The 21,817-nt window shown below is 33.5% G+C and overlaps 1 protein-coding gene across 1 annotated transcript; it reads right to left on the bottom strand.

Moving 5' to 3' along the window:
• Positions 1-1,804: 1,804 nt before the first annotated feature.
• On the bottom strand, positions 1,805-21,082 carry LOC133336365 (tyrosine-protein kinase Fer-like). The gene is made up of 2 exons (XM_061544659.1): positions 20,887-21,082; positions 1,805-2,007 (listed from the first exon to the last, which is right to left on the bottom strand). The coding sequence occupies exons 1-2, from the start codon at positions 21,080-21,082 to the stop codon at positions 1,805-1,807; spliced, it is 399 nt and encodes a 132-aa protein (XP_061400643.1).
• Between the last annotated feature and the right edge of the window lie 735 nt (positions 21,083-21,817).

The raw sequence follows: 21,817 nt of genomic DNA, 5'->3' as shown, positions 1-21,817 counted from the left end.
AGACGTATTTTAATTAGTCATTTTAGGGTTTCAGATGTTATGTGTTCATTATGCATAGGCCTATGTTTCAGTAAATTTAAGGCCTCCTAGCAGACATTTTCAATTAAAATCCCTCTTCTGATATGTCCCTCACGCCCGACTTTAGGCCTCTTCTCGCCGAATTGGCTGTAATTTGTCGTATATTTGGATATAAATATAATTCCCATTATAGGTATCTGGTATATCCCTAAATGATTTTTCATAGGACAAAATACATCATGGTAGGAAAAAGGTTTTTTTCAGCCGAAGTAAGGTTCATGTTTCAACAAAATCCCATCTAAGGCTCTCGATCGATTTGAGCCATTTTAAAGGTCATTGTCGTATTTTTTAACCTAGGCAAATCTTCAATAAAAATACATCCAGGACTTCTTCAATAAAAAGACCTTTAGGCCATTCTCTATAAAAAAAGACTTCCAGGTCTTCTATAAATGGTTTATTGTCTTTCGCTAAGAAGAACTACTGGTCTCCTATGGGAACACCTATAGCTCTTCTATAAGAAGAGTTCCAGATCCTCTATAAGTAGACTTCCAGCACTTCAATAAGAATACCTCCAGGTCTTCTGTAAGAGTTCTTCGATAAGTCTTTAATAAGAAGACCTCCAGGTTCTCAATAAGAAAACCTCTGGTCTTCAATAAGACGACTTCGAGGTCTTCAATAAGAAGAATTCCAGGTCTTCAATAAGAAAACATTTAGGTCTTCTATTCCAAAGGTTTTCAATAAGAACACCTCCAACTCTTCTATAAGAACACATCCAGGTCTTCAATAAGAAGACCTCCAAAGATCTTCAATAACAAGACCTACCGGTATTCAATAAGAAGACTTCAATGTATTCAATAAGAAGACTGGTGGTCTTCTTGTATTCAATAAGAAGACCACCAGGTGTTTAGTAAGAATACCTCCAGGTCTTCAGTAAGAAAAACTCTGGGCCTTCGATACAAAACCTTCAGTTTTTTATATGAAGATCTACATGTTTTCACTACAAAAATCCAGGAGAAGATTTTGTTTGGGAACAACTACTGGGCTTCGTAAGAAGACATGCTGGTTTTCTATGGGAAGACCGACTGGTTTTCTATGAGAGGACAGACTGGATTTCATCGATCAAAACCCAATACTTTGTTATGAGGAAACCTACAGTTATTCTATGAAAATACCAACAGCTCTTCTATAAAAAAGACTGGGTTTCTATGATAAAACTCATTGATCATTTATTAGAAGGATTGGTATTATTCTGCAAGGAGATCTGCTGAAAACTCACTACTACTAATACTGAACCCTGGTCTTCCATAAGAAGACACGTTGCTTTTCTAGAAGATGTCCTATAGATCTTTTTTAGGACCTCCTGGTTGACTACGAGTAGAACAGACTTATAAATTCAAACCAGAATCACTTGGGGTCACAACACAATAACCCTATTAAAAACTAATCTATTTGCATACCCCTGTGGATATCAATCACCTACAACTGTACTTTTCCAAGTACCTTTGCACCTCAAGTCTAAACAACAAACAAGTCACATGACCACATATCATTTACAAGGTCATGACACATCAACCGATTTATGTTATTTTCTGTTTTCTAACACTTTTGCGGTTTCCTTTGGCTTGGGAATTATTTCGAAAAGAAAAGAAAAAACAGAACGAGAAATGACAACAAAAAGAATGGGTTTTAAGCTGTGTGAAATGACATTCACAATATTACTCATATTACAATATATATTTTTTAAATAATATTTTGTTTCTTTTTTTCTAAAAAATAGATAATAAATTCAAAATGAACTTACATGATTTAATCTGGCGGCAATTTTTGTATGCTCCTCCTGGTATGTTTTCTTGGCCTTGCGCTTATCCTGCGACAAGTGGGCCAATTTGTCGCACACCACTTCCAGTTGTTCGGCATTGAATTTAAATTGTTTAGCTTGTTGATCCAATTCATCCATATAGGAACGCCAGGATTTTGTTATGAGACTGCCTGTAAAGTCAGAACAAAATAATGGAAGATATTTAGAACACTTAAAAGTCAAGAAACATGTGAAATTATTATAATTTACTATTCCAGATATAAAACCAGTATAAAAAATGACCTTAATTTCAATATAAAACAAGTGAAAAAGCGTTAAGTTCGGCCGGGCCGAACTTTGATACCCTACACAACTACCACGATATACTGACATTCCGGTATTTGAAATAAAAATATAGGGCAATATTTCGTGATAGTTTCACCCTGTTGCCCGATTACAAATAAACAGCACCTCTTCCTTACACTGACATATATTCCAAATATTACTAATATTCAGTACAGCCCTTCTAATTACTTGTCCAGATTGCCTTCATGGTGGTTTGTGTTGTGATGTTCGGCTCTCAATTGTGGTCTATAGATCGACTCGAAAAAACACAAAAAATTAAGTTTTTGGTCCAATTCATCCCAAAATTATTATCTGATCATCACCGAAAATTGTAGCCGTTATTCTTATATGGATCTATGGAAAATTTATAATTTTTGCTATATTTTTTTTTCTAGTGTGGTAGATGTGTTACTAAATAATATATGAATTACAGAACCTGTAAATATGTAAGTGTAACTCCCACAATCCGAAAATTAGTACATATGACAATATAATTGATATCATTTATATTTTTTTGTGTATCAATTTATACCCTATAAGAACTTAATGTACCAAATTTATACGGTTGAAAAACACATTTTGTAATTTTTCACACAAAATTGGGGGTACCCTTATATGGGGGCTACCAGAAAAAATGGACATATACTTATAATTTTTTGTGGAGAGATTTGGTACCTATTAAGAACTCAAAATACAAAATTACAGCCAATTCGGCGAATAAACCGCTCAAAACCCTCATAATACAGAAAAATAGGAGGTACCGTTATATCAGGGGTGGTACCAGAAAAAGTGGACCGATATGTATAATTTTTAGTGGAGATATTTGGTACCCAATAAGAACCCAATGTATAAAATTCCAGCGAATTCGGATGATGCGTCCAAGAACCGCAAAATACCGAAAATTGGGAGGTACCGTTATATGGGAGCTATGCTTAAACGTGGACCGATATATCCCATCTTCGAACTTGACCTGCCTGCAGACAAAAGACAAACCTATTCAGCACCTTCTCTCAATTCCTTCAGAAGATAGCGTGATTACAACAGACGGACGGACGGACATTGGTAGATCGTCTTAGAATTTTACCCTGATAAAGAATGTATATACTTTATAGGGTCGGAAATGAATATTTCGATGAGTTACAAACGGGATGACAAAATTAATATACCCTCTATACTACGGTGGAGGGTATAAAAAATTCGGTTCAAATATGTGGGGGATCCGCAAATGGTCTACTGAGATTTATGGTAAAAATTTCAGACGAATCCGATAGCTTTTCTTAATCTACAGCTTATACGAAATTTGTTAGTGCTCACAGGTAAATGATTTTCTGAACAAGGGGAAAACATACGAATATCGATTTCTTGTCATTGGGCGCCATATCTAAAATCCTATGTCAAAAAAATATCGTCTTGGCCCAAGGACTCGATATAGAAGAAGGAATTGTTTTAAAAAAATATTCCTCATTCGAAAAAACTTCTCTCAGAAATTTCTGTGGTATTTTCCGCATTTTTGGCCTTTAAATTTCCCATGATGGAGTTCATGGCGTATATTGCTTAATATCAATTTGAATATTCAAATATTTGCCTCGATATATAAAAAATCACGCTAATCAAAAATTTCAATTCAATAAAATTTAAAGTCGCCGCAGCATTAAAGTAACATTCAACATGAAATGCAGTTCAAATTCTATTGTTTTTCGATTTTGTTTGGTTTTTTTTGGGAAAGGTCAATAAAGTAGCTGAAATCAATGGAAACAATAGGTTTTATTGTATTTGGCGTGACAAACAATAAAAAATCTTCCTCTTCGTTATCAATGCCGGAATATAAAATATTGCTTTATTAATTATTAACATTTTGATAAATTAAAAAAAAAAAAACGAACTAAAAATCTCATTCATTTGTCATCTAAGATTGATCGGAGGGTGTTGGCCACAATAATGTCAAACAGGAATTGAATTTCAGCATTTATTATTACCATAAAGTTTTTTTTTTAAATGCCATGATTTTGTTATTCACAACTATATTCGAAAAAAAAAACTGAAAACAATGGAAAACTATTTTAAACATTGTATATATTTTTTCTTTAGTCACACCTTGAAGTTGAAAAGTGAAATTCCCCCGTTTTTGGTGATATTTTCATGACTACTCTGTCGTTGTTGTTTTTCTTCATTTTTTGATTTGTTGTCAGCATTTTTCCTTCAATTAGCTATGCCATAATTGACTTTGGACCAGAAACCAAACCATCCATGGGGCCATGGACATGAAGTGTTGGCTTGGGAAATACATGATAAGCATCACATTGAAAGATGAAATGAATTTGTAACTCCACAATTATCTTTAAGATAATGATCATACAATGATCGCATTTTAAGTTTGTGACAACTATGGGAAAATACTATCCATTGTATTATGCAGTGGAAAAACGATTTATAATTTACATTTTTAAAATGTTTTTTGTTTTGCCAAAATTAATGGAATCCAATGAATTTTAAAGTTGTTACATGATTTTCCGACCGGTACTTATCGTTATGAAAAATGGCCTATTGTTGTAGGAAAATGTCTTAATTGACATACAAAACGTACTTCAAGATCTTAACAATAGTTTGGAACACGTTTAAAAAATTGTTACAATAGATATATGGATTGAAGATTCATTATAATGCTTATACAAATGAAAAAAAAAACAAGTGAAAACAGTAAGAAAAGTGCAAAAGTCGGACGGGGCCAACTATATGTACAATATCATTTAGATAGAATAGACATAGCATCTTTAGAGGACCATTGAAATGGAATCGTACGAAATTAACTGCTGAAAAATTGAATGTCAAGCAACCGTGGCATCCACCATTTGATTTCTGTCTCAATCGGACAAATATTGGCAGTATGGTGCTCCATTTATATAAGCTATATATGGGAGTTATATCTAAATGTGAACCGATTCCAACAAAACTTCGCATACATAAATTTGGATCTAACTCAGTACGCTGCGCAAATTTTGTGCCAATCGGCCTAAATTTGACTCTTTGATGCTCCATTTACATAAAATCGGACGAAACTATATTCTGAAGCTATATCTAAATCTGAACAGAAGGCCACAAAACTTCGCATAAATCAATCTGGACCTAATTCAGTACTCTATGTAAAATGTTGTCTCAATTGGAACAATATTGGGAGTTTGGTCTACCATTTACATAGAATCGGACGAAACTATACATGGGAGCTATTTCAATAGGGTTCGTCCTTGGACCAAATAATTGACATGTGCCAAATTTCCTCCAAATCGGATCATAAATGTGACCGGTACTTTGTTCACAAAAATACATGGACGGACATGCATAAATCGACTCAGAAAGTATTCTATGTATATTTTCAAAAGTAACCATGGGCCTACCGCGATTCCTTTTGCCTGTTACAAGCATATTCACAAAGACATAATACCCTGTACCACAGTGAAGGTGAAGGGTATAAAAAGCGTTAAATTCGTCCGAACCGAACTTTGAATAAATGAAAATATAGGTAACATACCAAAAAGTATACTAATACCGACAATTCTACAAACCGATTTATGTTAACCGCAATGTACACCAAATACAAATGTCAGCAATTTTAAGGAAGATTTTTCCAAAAACAAAAACCCAAAAAGTGGACATATATTGACGACGCATGGGAGTGTGGAACATCCCCAAAATACTGCAATTTAGAGAGCACAATTATATGAGGCCATCACCAACGTACACAGGTTTTATTTCGGGGGGTTGGGTGGAATCAGCTGGTTCAATATGAAAATTATCATTGCAAAAAAAAAATGAATGCGTACCTCCTTGGAGCCTATACTTAAGGCGGGAACAATTTTTTTACATCCTGTAGGAATTACCGAACATTTGTAGTTATCATTATATGAGTTGCTATGCCTAATTGAGGACCGATATAGCTCAATCTCGGAACTAACATGTTTGCATGACAATACCTTCGGTAGGTATCATTATATGGGGGCTAGGCCTGAATGCGGGTCGATCTAGTTCATTTTCGAACCTTACGTTCTAGTTTTTGATCACGATATCCTCCTCAGAATAGAATAATTATAATTATATTATAATATAAAACGGGGGACCATATGGGAGAGAAATTTATTTATTTATTTTTAGCACTTCTTCGAACTTTACCTGCCTGCAGACAAAGGACGACTATATGCAAAAATTTGGCGATCAATCTATTTTTTTTTAGACGCTGGAGCATTACAACAAACATATGGACAGACGGAAATGCTTAAGTAGTACAAAATGAAAAAATTCGCTGTTGCAAACAAAAAAATACTGTGAAAAAAATTCATTTCGCGCCCCCCGAGCCGCCCCCCTGCGTACGTCCCTGCCGTGGTATATATAAGTATAAGTATATATAGTAGGTACTTTGTAAGGTGTGAAATGTTTATTTCGATAAGTTTCATACCACCTCCATACTATGGCGGATGGTATAAATACGTATAATCCATTTCAAATATATTTAATTTGGTGGACGAACTTCTGGTACTACCTACCCTGAGGGGGGCCATTAATCGTATTTAAAATCGGGTCCTTTAAGAAAGTGTCAGTCGGTGTTGTTCGTTCGGAATTACACATTATTCGCTTTATATAAGGAATATATTTTTGTCAAAGAGGTTTCGCATTTAATGTTGATCGAATCGGTTTTTTTATGTGATCGCTTCAAATAAATTTTACAAGTTTATGAAGTATTTACCCTGTGTGGGGAAGGTTCCAGCAGGAGTGGACCAATTACATTGTCAATTTTCTGTAAACATGTTTTCATCCTCTAAGGGATGAAAATACGAGGTGGTAATTCACAATACCGATCGAGACTTGTAAATTGGTGTCAGGAGAAAACGATATATGAAACTATATATATAATGACAAAAAAATGGGAAATGATATTGAACCTACTGAAATCCTCAATTAAAACCCAAATCTAATTATAGCGAAATTTGATTACAAACGTATCCGAAAATTGAGTAGTGCCATTATAAAAGGGGCTTCCCCGAATATTGAGCCAATATTGGTAGGGAGATATTCTAGTCGTGCAATTTGGTTGAAAAAAACACTTCCATAATGTCGAATATAGTGAGTGTACGGTTATATATCCGTCTGGAGCAAACTAGTCCATCCAAGAAAGGATGATCGGAACTAGGTCCAGCTTCTTAGTTCATATTAGGTTGGGGAAAAATAAATCCATTATTATTAGTATTATTTTTTTAAATGATTTAAAACAGTTATGGTAGATTTTTTAGCTCCTGGGCGATATTGCGACTGCTAACATGCGGATCAACATCGATTTCTCCGATTTTATAGACATTTTCGACGATCGGCCTATCTACGACACCAAAATTGCACATAATTGGCTGTTACAGTAACTAAGCAAATAAAATTATTTTATCTTATTCACAATTTTAGCCTCTTGACTTGCATTTGCATACTGCGAAATGTCACTCTTCTTTTAATCATAGTGGTTGTCCAACATAAGGCCCGCTTGGACCTACAATGACGTTTTTTAAAGGATTTTTTAAATAATATTTTGCCAAAGGGTTATCTAAGACGTGGATTTTTAAAAAATATTTTTTCAAGGGTAATATACATATACTTCTATCCCATGAAGACCTTCGACAAAACCCATAAATATTCGAAAACTCAAAAATCGTACATTGTCAACTCCATTTAAACAAATTAGCTTCTCTATTAATTCTTACATATATTTCAACAAAGAAGCATCGCTCGTGTTCCGACTTCTCTTATTGTGCCTTTTGGTATTTCACTTCTTTTCATAGTTAGCAGGCAGCATAATTCATCAATTGGCAAAGGTCAGGGTTAAATGAGAAAAAATAAAAACGAAAATAAAATATTCATCTCTGAATTCTTTTAGTCATTATGAACTCTTAAAGCTCCCATTTAATTGTTATTTTGGTATTTGGAACAAATACTTTTAGGCCCCACCACTCACAAATAGACTCCAGCCCCGAGAGGCTTGGACATGAACAAAGATTGTTAAATGTCGATTATTAGTTAATTTGTAGAAGAAGACGAAGAACAAAACAAAAAAACAAACACTCACACAAAAAGTAAATATCAAATGACAGATGACAGCAGCATTGTTGTAATCTGTCTCGCATGAAAATAATTAACAAGAATCATTCGAACGTTCGGATGTTTGTTCGTTTGTTCATGAATACAAATAATTAAATGTTAAATGGTTGGGTGAGTGAAGCCAATAATTATTACATGGCTTGTTATTATTAAAGTGGAGGCTAAAGATTATAATTAATTTAATTATGGGTTTTATGATTAATTTTTAAATATTTTATTTTTTAATTGTTATTTAATTTATCATAGGTGATGAGGTGAAATGTTATAGCAAAAATGGAATTTTTGAAATAACAACAATAATAAGTAAAATTCTAAAAATTCAATTTTCTAATTAAAATCTGAAAAAATGGAGTTCAGATGACCTAGAATTTTTGTTTATAAAAATTCAAATTGCTCTTTTTTGGATTGAAGTGATGCAGAATAACTGATATAATAATTCTTTGAGTTTCAAAATCTTAAATATTCAATCCTCACCAATAGAATTTAATCGGCAAATATATTTCCTTTTTTATAATTGGAGCATACACCTTTTTAAATTTTTATTTAATTAATAAATTTTTTTATTGCAATACTACGTGACAATTTTCAAATAAAATATTCTTAATTGCAAAACAAATAGAACAATGGATTATAACGATAACAAGAAATCTTTGATTTTCATAAAAAAAAATTATTTCACACAATTTAATTTTTTTCAATCAAAATCATAGAGATGCTAACTGATGTTACGTGTTGTTGACGTGATAAAAATGATTATCTAATAAAAATATTTACCGCTATTTGCGCACATAACTACCGGTAAAGTGTGGCGGAGCTTTGGTTACACTCTGTTTAATTTTGGGTAACACAGTAAACCAAGCGGCAGCAGCAACAACAACAACACACGTTAATTTCATGGCGTAACGCCATGACGTGTGAAAATGCTACAAATTTGCTAAGGGTGTTTAAATCGGGTATATGTTGGAAAAACAATTTAATAACTTATTTATGTAAATAATATATAATAATAACAACCACATATATATCTCGATTGTTTTTCAAAATAAAATTCTTTAAAAAATCAAAAAAAAAAAAATATTTAAAAAATATTTTTTCAAGGGTCATCAACTAAGGCGTGGATTTTTTAAAGAATATTTTTTCAAGTAGCCAACAAGGCGTGGATTTATTAAAGAATATTTTGTCAAGGGCCATCATAGGCGTGGATTTATTAAAGAAGATTTTTTTCAAGGGTCAAGGGCCAACTTTAAGGAATATTTTTTCAAGTAGCCAACAAGGCGTGGATTTATTAAAGAATATTTTTCAAGGGCCAACATAGGCGTGGATTTATTAAACAAGATTTTTTTCAAGGGTAGATCCAAGGCGTGGATTTTTTAAAGAAGATTTTTTTCAAGGGTAGATCCAAGGCGTGGATTTTTTAAAGAAGATTTTTTTCAAGGGTAGATCCAAGGCGTGGATTTTTTAAAGAATATTTTTTTAAGTAGCCAACAAGGCGTGGATTTGTTAAAGAATATTTTTTCAAGGGCCATCATAGGAGTGGATTTTTTAAAGAATATTTTTTCAAGTAGCCATCATAGGCGTGGATTTTTTAAAGAATATTTTTTCAAGGGCCATCATAGGCGTGGATTTTTTAAAGAATATTTTTTCAAGGGCCATCATAGGCGTGGATTTTTTAAAGAATATTTTTTCAAGGGCCATCATAGGCGTGGATTTTTTAAAGAATATTTTTTCAAGGGCCATCATAGGCGTGGATTTTTTAAAGAATATTTTTTCAAGGGCCATCATAGGCGTGGATTTTTTAAAGAATATTTTTTCAAGGGCCATCATAGGCATGGATTTTTTAAAGAATATTTTTTCAAGGGCCATCATAGGCATGGATTTTTTAAAGAATATTTTTTCAAGGGCCATCATAGGCGTGGATTTTTTAAAGAATATTTTTTCAAGGGCCATCATAGGCATGGATTTTTTAAAGAATATTTTTTCAAGGGCCATCATAGGCATGGATTTTTTAAAGAATATTTTTTCAAGGGCCATCATAGGCGTGGATTTTTTAAAGAATATTTTTTCAAGGCCTAACTGAGGCGTGGGTTTTTTAAAGAATATTTTTTCAAGGCCTAACTGAGGCGTGGATTTTTTAAAGAATATTTTTTCAAGGCCTAACTGAGGCGTGGATTTTTTAAAGAATATTTTTTCAAGGCCTAACTGAGGCGTGGATTTTTTAAAGAATATTTTTTCAAGGCCTAACTGAGGCGTGGATTTTTTAAAGAATATTTTTTCAAGGCCTAACTGAGGCGTGGATTTTTTAAAGAATATTTTTTCAAGGCCTAACTGAGGCGTGGATTTTTTAAAGAATATTTTTTCAAGGCCTAACTGAGGCGTGGATTTTTTAAAGAATATTTTTTCAAGGCCTAACTGAGGCGTGGATTTTTTAAAGAATATTTTTTAAGGCTTAACTGAGGCGTGGATTTTTTAAAGAATATTTTTTTAAGGCTTAACTGAGGCGTGGATTTTTTAAAGAATATTTTTTCAAGGCTTAACTGAGGCGTGGATTTTTTAAAGATTATTTTTTCAAGGCCTAACTGTACTCATGTGTACGAAAAGTACTATATAGTACCAATATTTGGTACAAATTTAATTTAGAGATATAAATCGAGCTGGAATCCTGAAATTTGAAATTAACATTATCGTCGGAGTGTAGGATTTGGATATGTACGTAGTTTTTGGAAATTTGTTACTTATGCGTACGAAAAGTACTAAATCGTACTATAATTTGTACAAATTAGATTTGGGTGAACCGATAGAGCGGAAACAATGAAATTTGGAGTCAGGATCACTGTATGGGTGTAGGATTGGGGTCAGGATTCAGTTTAAGAAATTAATACTTATGGCTACTAAAGAGTACTAAATTTGGTACAATTTGAATTTAAGGTGAATCAATAGAGCTAGAATCTTGAAATTTGGAGTCAAGATCACTGTTGAGGTGTAATCTTGATATATGTAGGAAGTGTTAGAAATTTGTACTAATGTGTACTATATTTGGTACAATTTGAATTGTGAGTGAACCTATAGAGTTGGAATCCTGAAACTTGGATTTGGGATTACTGTGGTGGTGTAGAATTTGGTTATGTAGGACGGTATGGAAATTGGCACTATTATGTACTAAATTTAGTACGATTTGATTTTTGGGTGAACCGAAAGAGTTGGAATCCTGAAATGTTGATTTATGTACACTGTGGAAGTGTAGGATTGGGGTATGTAGGAAGTTTTGGAAATTGGTACTATTGTGTACTAAATTTGGTACAATTTTTATTGTGAGTGAAGCGATAGAGTTGGAATCCTGAAACTTGGATTTAGGATCACTATGGGGGTGTAGGTTTGTGGTAAGAAGGAGGTTTTAGAAATTCTTACTACTGTGTACTAAATTTGGTACAATTTGTATTGTGGGTGAACCGATAGAGTTTAAATCCTGAAAAATGAATTTAGGATAACTGTGGGGATGTATGATTGAGGTATGTAGGAAGTTTTGGAAAATTGTACTAATGTGAACCAAATTTGGTACAATTTGAATTGTGGGTGAACCTGTAGAGTTTGAATCCTGAAACTTAGATTTAGGACCACTGTGTGGTGAAGGTTGGGTTAAATAGGAAGTTTTGGAAATTCGTACTACTGTGTACTAAATTTGGTACATTTTAAATTTGGGTGAACCGAAAGATTTGGAACTCTCAAACATAAATTTAGGATCAGTGTGGGGGATAGGATTTGGGTATGTAGAATATTTTGGAAATTGGTACTACTTGTACTAAATTTGGTACAATTTTAATTGTGGGTGAACCAATAGAGTTGAAATCCTGAAGTTTGAATTTGGAGTCATTGTGTAGGATTGGGGTATGTAGGCATTTTTGTTGGATGGTTGGAGTAGGAGGTTACTTATGGGAATAGAGTGTGAGCTAAATTGAACTAAAATTGATAAAATTTGGATTTGGATGAACCTTTAGAGCTAGAATCATGGTACTTAAATTCAATTTATGTTTAATATTAATGTGTGGATTGTTTTGTTTTTCTGATATATGCAGTTTTCTGTGAAAATAAAATAATATGTTAATACATGTTAATTATTACCCACATTCGCTAACGAAGTTGCAGGCATATGCTTGTTAAATAATATTTTTTCAAGGCTTAACTGAGACGTGGATTTATTAAATAATAGTTTTTTCAAGGGTAGATCCAAGGCGTGGATTTATTGAAGAATATTTTTTTTTTTCAAGGAATAAAACAAGGCCTGGATTTTTTAAGAATATTTTTAAGCTGTCATTTTTAGAATATTTTTGTCAACAAACTAAAAATATTATTAAAGGAACGCCAAGGCGTGGAATATTGGCTAAAAATTTTCTTATTTATTTAATAATAGATCCCCTCAACAGCTATTCATTGATAAATTTCCACCATTCCGCGTTAATTAAAATGTCATTGGTTACACTTAAATGTTTTTGGTTGGAAATTCCCGTACAAAATGTTTCAGGTCATTAAAATTAATGTTTAAGACAATCATTACTCATTCCACAACAACATTAACAACAGCAAAAATATTCGTTATGATTGCACAATATTTTGGTGGCGTTTAAAATTTCGCAAAAAAAATGATTTCACAGAAAGATATTTGACATTTTTGTGGAAAAAAATCCCCCCTCAGACCATCTACGTCACCACTCAATAACATTTAAAAGTTGAAAACCAAAATTGATACCAACAAAAAAAGCTAAATTTTTTGTTGCAACATGCAATACGCCAACCATGAAACATAAACTCCCGACAAACGGATCATATATCACATTTTTCGGTAGACGGGTCGGGGAAAATCCATCCATGATGATTTACTGCCATCATATAGCAGAATAACCACAAAATGGTAGTACAACGATATTTTGGGGTGTATGGGGTGAGGTGATGACTTATACAAGGAGTTGAGGATGTAAATATGAGTGGGGAGGGTGTTGGTAGTTTGTATGTTTGTTGAATGTGAAAAGATACAGAGAACAGTGGGGCTTTAAAAAGGTGCCCGATATCCTGATTTTAAAGGTCACGAAGCAAAAAAAAATATATTTTAAAATCAAAGGAAAGGCATGTAATTACTATAAATAGGGTTTTAGGTTAGACCATATACTAAATATTTAATATAGAGTCCCTCAGTCCATTCTATTTTAGGAACTTATATTTCTGTGGAGACCACTGTACATTAACATTTGACACCATACACGAACACGCATTAAACGCACTTAATCTCCTGGCTGGCCCTGAATGCCTGCAAAATGTTTTTTTTTTACACCAAAATGGACATGAACAACATAAATGACATGCTATAGCATTTGTAGTTGTTATTGTTGTTTATCACCAATAAAGAAATAAATTATTTAACTGGACATTTCATTCATAAAAAAAAACGAAAAGCAACAACGACGACTGGAAAATAAACAACGTTTGCCAATAAATGTCGCCATAGTCGAATTGGGCGATAATGAATGCAAAAATCCCCTCCGACACAGCGGAACGCAACGCTTGCAGACATTGTTAGGCGTCTCTGACGTTGACCATTCATTACATTTAATTTTATTTTTTTGTAGATCATGGATTAACACTTTCACTTTTTGTACTGAGAGTTGAGGGGACGGTAGTAGTTGACCAGGCAGCCAACAACGCACCAGCAAGCCAGTCAGCCTGTGCATGTTTGCCTCCATTGGCGTTGCCAAAAATCAACAATGTTAGTTGACTGTCCCCAAAAGCTAACAGAGTTTTTGCATTGCAAAAATGTTTCAAATGCCCTTCCCCTCTCTGTTGATAAACTGCGTTAAATAAATTAATTATGAGTGACAAAACCATTACCTCAAACATTACCGTACGTAACGATTGCGTCCAGCCACAGCCAGCCTGACTACGAATGTGGCTAACCAAAAAGGTTAATGTAATCTTTTTTTCGCACGCTCTTCAATTTTAATGGCGTGGAGTAATTAACAGAAATTGGAATATTTATTGGAAATATAAAATGAAACTCAAAATTAAGATCTATCGCTTTTTTAAGAGGATAGGGACTCAGGGTCTTGGTAAAATAAGATATGAAATATTACAAGCTTTGTACATAAGTGTTCTGCATAGAAGGGCTCAAGAAATATATTTTAGACCTGTCTTCCAAAAATACCTTTCCCTAAAAAAATATCCTTTATAGAAGACTTGCATATACCCGCTACTTCGTTAGCGAATGTGGGATGTATTTAAAACCACCCTATATCGACCATTATTAAAATTTTAGAACCATTTAGTACGTATGTTCTTCCATAGTATGTTATCAAATCTACCACTATATCTCAACCCTACACACCCATTCCGACCGCAGCAGAAATCGACCTCTATACTAAATTTGGTGTAATTTTTTACCATTTGTACTCTTGTTATACTTATTTTGAAAAAAAAAAAAAAAACAACCAAATCCAAATTGAGTATCAGTTAGTGCACATTAATATAAATTTCCATAACTACCTACTTTAGCAATCATAAGTACGAATTTCCAACACTTCCCACATACCCCAATCTTAATTCCAAATTTCAGGATTCTATCGGTTCACTTAAATCCAATTTGTATCACATTATCAAATTTAGTATACAGTAGTACGAATTTCCAAAACTTCCTACTTAACCCAAACATACACTCCCACAGTGATCCTAAATCCAAGTTTCAGGATTCCAACTCTATTGGTTCACCCACAATTCAAATTGTACCAAATTTAGTACATAGTTGTACCAATGACCAAAACTTCCTACAACCCCACAGTGATCCTAAATCAAAATTTCAGGATTCCAACTCTATCGGTTCACCCATAATTCAAATTGTACTAAATTTAGTACACATTAGTACCTAAAATTCAAATTGTACCAAATTTAGTACCATTTAGTGCCCATAAGTATTATTTTCTTGAACTGAATCCTGACCCTAATCCTACATCCCTACAATGATCCTAACTCCAAACTTCATTGTTCCAGCTCTATCACTTCACCCAAATCCAAATTGTACCAATTATAGTACGATTTAGTACTTTTTGTACACATAAGTAAAAATTTCCAAAACTACGTACATATCCCAATCCTACACTTTTCAGTATCCCAGCTCTATTTGTACCTCCATTTGTACCAAATATAGTAGGGGAGAGGGGGGCACCTTTGAACAAGGCTTGACATTTTTGAACGACATGGGTTTTTACAGTGTTTATGTTCAAATATGTATGTATTTTATTAATACATATCAGAAATGCATTAATTCATTAAAAAATATATTAAAAATGTTCAAAATTTAGATCAAAAGTTATTAAAACATAAAATGACTTAAAAACAAAAATTAATATGGTGAAAAATACAGTTAATTTCGTAATCTTATTAGCCCATTTGAAATTTTGAGAAATCGAAGCCAAAAGTTAAAAACTTCTTTTTTTACTCGAATTTAATGGGCATGTTCAAAGGTGCCCCACCCATGGCATTTTACGGAAATTTAAAATAACTTTTTTTGTAATAAATATATATGAAAGAAAATACATAAGTTATGTTTGAAATGATTGTTAGAATGGAAAAAAATTTGTTTGACGGAAGAAAACTATCACATAATTCTTCCTGCGCCCTTACAACCAAATGTATAAAAGTTTACAATCACACTGAGAAAACATGGTCACCCATGCACAAATTTTCGACAACTGAAAAAGCAAGCCAAAGTGGTTTACGCATATAGATAACAAGATTGCCATATACAAAAATGTGTTTGCGGGTCGGAAAAATCTTAAACCAAGATTTTATGAGCGCTGTTCAAAGGTGCCCTCTCCCCTACCATATAGTACTTTTCGTACACATGAATACACGCTTTCCAAACTCTCCTCATATCGACCCTACTTCTCAACGTTATTTTACATTCCAAATTTCAAGTTTTTAGCTCAATCCATTCACATGCTACGAAATTGTACCAAATTTAGTGCATTTTCGTACTTTTCGGATAGTTATAGTTCGAATTTCCAAAAACCCTTTAGTACATCTATCCTACAGTCAATCAACGACCACCAACCCAAATTTCAGAGTTCTAGCTCCACCGGTTCGCCAAATACAAATGGTATCATATTTAGTACTTTTCGTACCGTTCTAGTACGAATTTACAAAAACCAAGCCTTATCTGTCACCTTTGGACCAAGAGTGACCCTCACCCAAAATTTCAAAATTCTAGCCTCAGCCGTTTCGTCTGGGCGTTGATGAATCGTTAAATCAGTAATCGTTACTCTTTTATTAGTATAGAATTAGTACTTTTTAGTACTTTTCGTACCGTTCTAGTACGAATTTCCAAAAACCCAGCCTTATCTGTCACATTTGGGCCAAGTGTGACCCTCACCCAAAATTTCAAGATTCCAGCTTCAGCCGTTTCGTCTGAGCGTTGATGAATCGTTAAATCAGTCAGTCAGTCAATCACTTTACTCTTTTATTAGTATAGATAAAAAGGTCATAAGCACACATTTTCTTATAGCCGACAACGGGATGATAATTTTTTCTGTAATACACCATGAGCCTAATTTATTTGATAAAGACCCATGATATAATAAGAAATCAGATATAAATTATTCCTAGCTTTGTATATATGAAGACCTAAGTGTTCTGTAGAGAAGAGCTCAACTATAGTATTCTATATGAAGACCTGAGTGTCCTGTCCTCAAAAATAACCTCTAAAGAAGACAAAAAGGCCATGAGCTGACCTTTTCTAATAGCAGACAACGAGGTGATATTTTCTTATGTAAAATACAATGAGCGAGATTTATTTTATAGATTACCATGAGCAGGTTGTTTTCTATAGAATACAATGCAAATGAGAAGTCCACGGAAGACTGAAGAAAGAAAGAAAAAGTGCTTTAGAAGGTAAGGCCACCACCTATACAAGGTCGTGGTGTGACTTTTCTTCTTTAAATAGAAGACCATTAGCAGGTGTTCACATATGGAAGACCAACCTATTTTTTATAGAAGATTATATAGTGATCACCTTCCATAAAAGAATATGACTTATGTAGAAAAATGTAGTATCCTTCTATAGAAGAACGTGAAGAAATCATATTCCATAGAATAGATAGTATTCATTCACCACTGTGGGTGGTTGTCTTCTTCAGAGTTCATGTGGCATTTTTTGATAGAAATCCGATGTTTCTCTACAGAAATGGAATTCTTCTAAAGGACACTAAGATTAGTCTACACAAGACCTCTTCCATTAGCAGGTATTCTCATATGGAAGGCTGTAGACTTGTATTTTCCTCATGTATAGTATAACTATAGCCGTCTATAAAAGGCTATGACTTCTATAGGAGAATATGGTATCCATCTATAAAAGAACATGAGAATATTGTGTTCTATAGACCAGGTAGTATTCTTTCACCACTGTGGGTGGTACTCTTTTACCGAGTTTCTGAGTTGGTTTGATAGAAATCCGTCAGATGGTTTTCTATAGAAGCCCATAATTTGGCCTTTTTCTGCAGAAGAAAAAACATCTAGAAGGTCTACTTTTTTCAAAAGAGTTTAAGCTGGTCTATAGAAAATCACGATTAAATAGACCAGTTGCTCTTTTTCTATAGAACTCCAAGTATTCTTCCTATTTAAATTCAAGAGCTGGCCTTCTACATAAATTCACTAAATCGATTTTGTCTACCATGGTCTTCTTCTTGTACAGAATACAGTGAAGTGATATTGAAATTATATCCTTCTATAAAAAAAACGTGATATTCTTTAATAAATGATCGTAACGAAGTATCCCGTTATATACGACCTTCCCGGGGATTTCTTCTATAGAAAGCCGTAAGGTATATAGAAAATCTTGATATAAATTTCTTCCCTTGAAGACTGTGGGATAGTTTTTTCCATAGACGACAATGCGTTTGCATTTTTAATAGAAGATCATGAGGTAGACTTCTACCGTAGGAACTGAGAGGTGGCCTTCTTTTATGGAAGATCTTCTGCTCTTTTTCTATAGAATACAAGGTATTCTTCCTATTATAAACGAAGCTCTGATATCCAAAGAAATTCTAGAAATTTCCTTTTCCTCTTGATGCTGGTGTCCTTCTATAGATGACCCTAATCAGATCTTATTTTCAATTTAAATCCATGAACTGATATTCTACATAAATTTAAGAAATCGATTTTTTCTATAATAGAAAATACTGATCTAGTCTTCTTATACAGAAAACACTGAGGTGAAATAAATGGAAGATCGTAACGTAGTATCCCTTTATATAAGATCTGGACAGGGATTTATTCTATGAAAAGCCACAAGATGTAGATGTTCATGAAGTAATATTTTTCAATAGAATACCAAGGGATAGAGTCTTCTATAGAAGACAATGAGTTAGACAACAATTCAATAGATTTTATTTTTCTATTGAAGAACATGAACTAGTGCACTTCTATAGAAGGCCCTCAGTCGATCTTTTTCCCTACTTAAACCCATGAGCTGATATTCTACATAAAATCAAGAAATCGATTTTTTTTTTTCGATAGAAAATCATGAGCTGGCCGGACTTTTTGTACAGAAAACCCTGAGGTGATATTCTTCTGTAAAAGAGAATATAAAAAAGGGAATATTTTTTCAATAGAAGACTAAGCGATAGTTTCTTCTATGACAATAACTTGGTCTTTTTTATATGAAAATCATGGTCTGTGGGGTTTGAACATGGGAGAGATTTCTTTTATGGAAGATCATGGGCTCTTATTTTTCTATAGAAGACAATGATCTAGTACTCTTTCCTATTGAAGACTATGGTGTACTAATGTGATTCTTCAGGGCACCCTGAGCCAATCCTCTTTCCTTTTAAAATGATCTGATCTTCTATAAAAACACGGGCTGATATTCTTCTATAGAAGTTTTCGAGCTGTTCTATATCTATAGAAGACTCAGAGCCCACGTGTTTTCATTTTAAAGACCAAGAGCTGCGGGTTTTTTTAGAGAGCACAGTGGTATTTTCTACCACAACGTATTCTTCTATATCGGAAAAAAAATTTACATTTTACAAAGTTGTATTCTTCTATGGAAAGCCCCAGGATTGTGTTCTATAAAATGTCACATCGGTTTCTATTACAGAAAATTACAGGGTTTATTAAATCACCAGGTATCCTTTTTCCATATAGAAAAACATAATTTTTTTTTATAAAAAGCCGATCGAACTTTTATAGAAAACCTTGAGGTCTTCTTCTATAGAAAATGGGAAACCCTACTTTTGTCGCAAACCTAAACGTATTTTTATTCTTACATAGAAAGTTATTCTTCTATAGAATATCTTTTGAATGTATTTTTCTATAGTAATCCCGAAATTCGTAACCTCATGATGTTCAGAAGAGTTTCTTCTATGGAAGATAAATTCTTCGTCTTCTATGGGAAGCCAGAAGATCTTTTATGTAGAATGTCTTCTTCAATAGAATACCGGATATTTCTTATAGAAATTCGAAAAACCGTATGCAGAAGATCGGACGGTTTTAATTCATAGAAAGCCAGAAGGTATTTTCTATAGAAACCCAGAAGGTATTCTTCTATAGAAGGTCTTCTTCTGCCACCAGTGGATCTTCTTCTATAGAAGGCTAAAAGACCACAAGATTTTCTTATAAAAAGGCAAAATATATTTTCTTATAGAAGACCGGATGATCTATTTTGTATAAGTCCCGAGCTTCTTCTTCTATAAAAAAAGTAAGCCTTCCTTTAGAGAACGCCAGATGATCTTCTTTTATATAGGTCAAAAAATGTTCATCTATTGAAAATCACAACGTCTTACACAGAAAATCATAATGTATTTTCCTATAGAAAGCCCGAATGTCTCCTATTGAAAACCAGAAGATATTCATTTATAGAAGACAGGAAGATTTACTTGTCTGAAAGTTCTCCAAAAAAAAAGCACTCTTCTATAGAAGACCAAAAGGCCTTTTACCAAAAATTATTAAACGGTCTTCTTCTTTAGATAACGAAGAGGGCTTCTTCTATAGAAGGACTCCCCTTTAATAGTAGACCCGAAGGTCCTATAAGACCAGACTTTATAAAAGAACAGATAATGCAGAAGAAATTGAGGTATTCACATAGAAGACAAATTTACGTCATATAAAAATTCTATTTTCATTAAGTTCTAACATCAGCAAATCTTCGTCGGTATTCTATTGGAGACCAACAGTTATTCTTCTATAAAATGCCACCAGAACTTTTATTCTGTAAAAGACCATCAGGTCGTACTTTATAGAAAACAAACAGGACAACACAGATCACTTCAAGGTATCCTAAGGAAATCAGAAGTTCTTCTAAATATATAATCATTTATAGAAAACCACAGACTTCTAAAGAAGTCATCAGAACTTTCTTTAATAGACGAAGTTACAGGCTTATACCAACGAAGATCACAATGTCATAATTAAAAGAAGGTCGCATGGTCGTTTATAAAAGACACTATGCCCCTTTTCAGATATACTTTTATTTAAGACCAAGAACACTTCTTCTCAAGGTGAAAAATCATATGGTTTTTTCTTGTAATAAAATTATTTTAGGTATTGATAGTGGGTCTGGGACTTACCTTGCATGTCATCGGCTCGATCGATTTTTAGACCCTGTTGTGCCACAGCAGCTAGTCCAACGGCATACTCCTTATCGTATTTGGCTTTGAGTTGGATGGTACGTTTCATGATTTCCATTAGGCGCAGTTCGACATCTTGACGGGAGATTAAGGCCTCGTGGGCGGCACGGCCTTGCAGGGCCGTTGAGAAGCCCATAGTTTCTTATATAAATTTAACAACAGGGAGAACGAAGAATTTTCGGAAAATTTGAAAAACAAAACGCGAGCTACGCGTGATACACTTATTAAAATTGCCGATCACCTGTTGCCGTTGCAATTAAAAAACATTACGAAGAAAAGAAAAAAATCACTCGCTTATTATTCGTGACAAAATTGTTCGCAGAAGCACGTGTTGCTAATTTTCGGGACAAATTATTTTAGGCGCCTTCCGATTTTACTTTTCCTTTTTTAATTGCCAATATTAAAAATCTATTTTTCTAGTTGCTTTTCCAATTAGAATTTTTGGCTTTGACAATTTTTTGAAATATTTGTCACAATCGGCCTGGGCAGAGACAGAGGCACAGTGATGGTATTATCATCATCATGATTCTTAAGAAATGTATGGGCCAGTTGTGTTATTTTTTGCTGTAACGAGACAACGAATAGAGAATTAAAATTAAGAATATTTTCTTTCCAAAATGAAATAAAAAAATTAAATAAAAAAACGAATAGAAGAAAGACGTTTTGATGATGACAAAAAAGTAGAAGAAGGGTGAGGCCGGCCTCGGTTGTTTTGTTTTCAGTTTCAATTTTGTATATTTGGAGAGTGCCAAAAAATACAAAATTTGTTTTTTGTTGTTGTTGAATATTTATTGTTTTTGTCATGTCCACAACGAAATAGCGTCATGGTGTGGAGCGGTGCGGTATGGTGGCCCCTCCGTTTCAAAGAAAA

The sequence above is a fragment of the Musca vetustissima genome, unplaced genomic scaffold (assembly GCF_032173495.1).
Source record: "Musca vetustissima isolate MV318-11 ecotype Yass unplaced genomic scaffold, APGP_CSIRO_Mvet_v1 utg90610, whole genome shotgun sequence".
Classification (NCBI taxonomy): Eukaryota; Metazoa; Arthropoda; class Insecta; order Diptera; family Muscidae; genus Musca; species Musca vetustissima.
The sequence above is the reverse complement of the archived record's forward strand: the minus strand, read 5'-3'. Positions and strand labels throughout refer to the sequence as shown.

Bases quoted from the DNA above. Each gene is read 5' to 3' on its own strand.
- LOC133336365 (XM_061544659.1), bottom strand. From the start codon at position 21,082: ATGGGCTTCTCAACGGCCCTGCAAGGCCGTGCCGCCCACGAGGCCTTA. The intron at 2,008-20,886 runs GTAAGTCCCAGA...CTGACTTTACAG, and splicing joins TCGAGCCGATGACATGCAAG to GCAGTCTCATAACAAAATCC.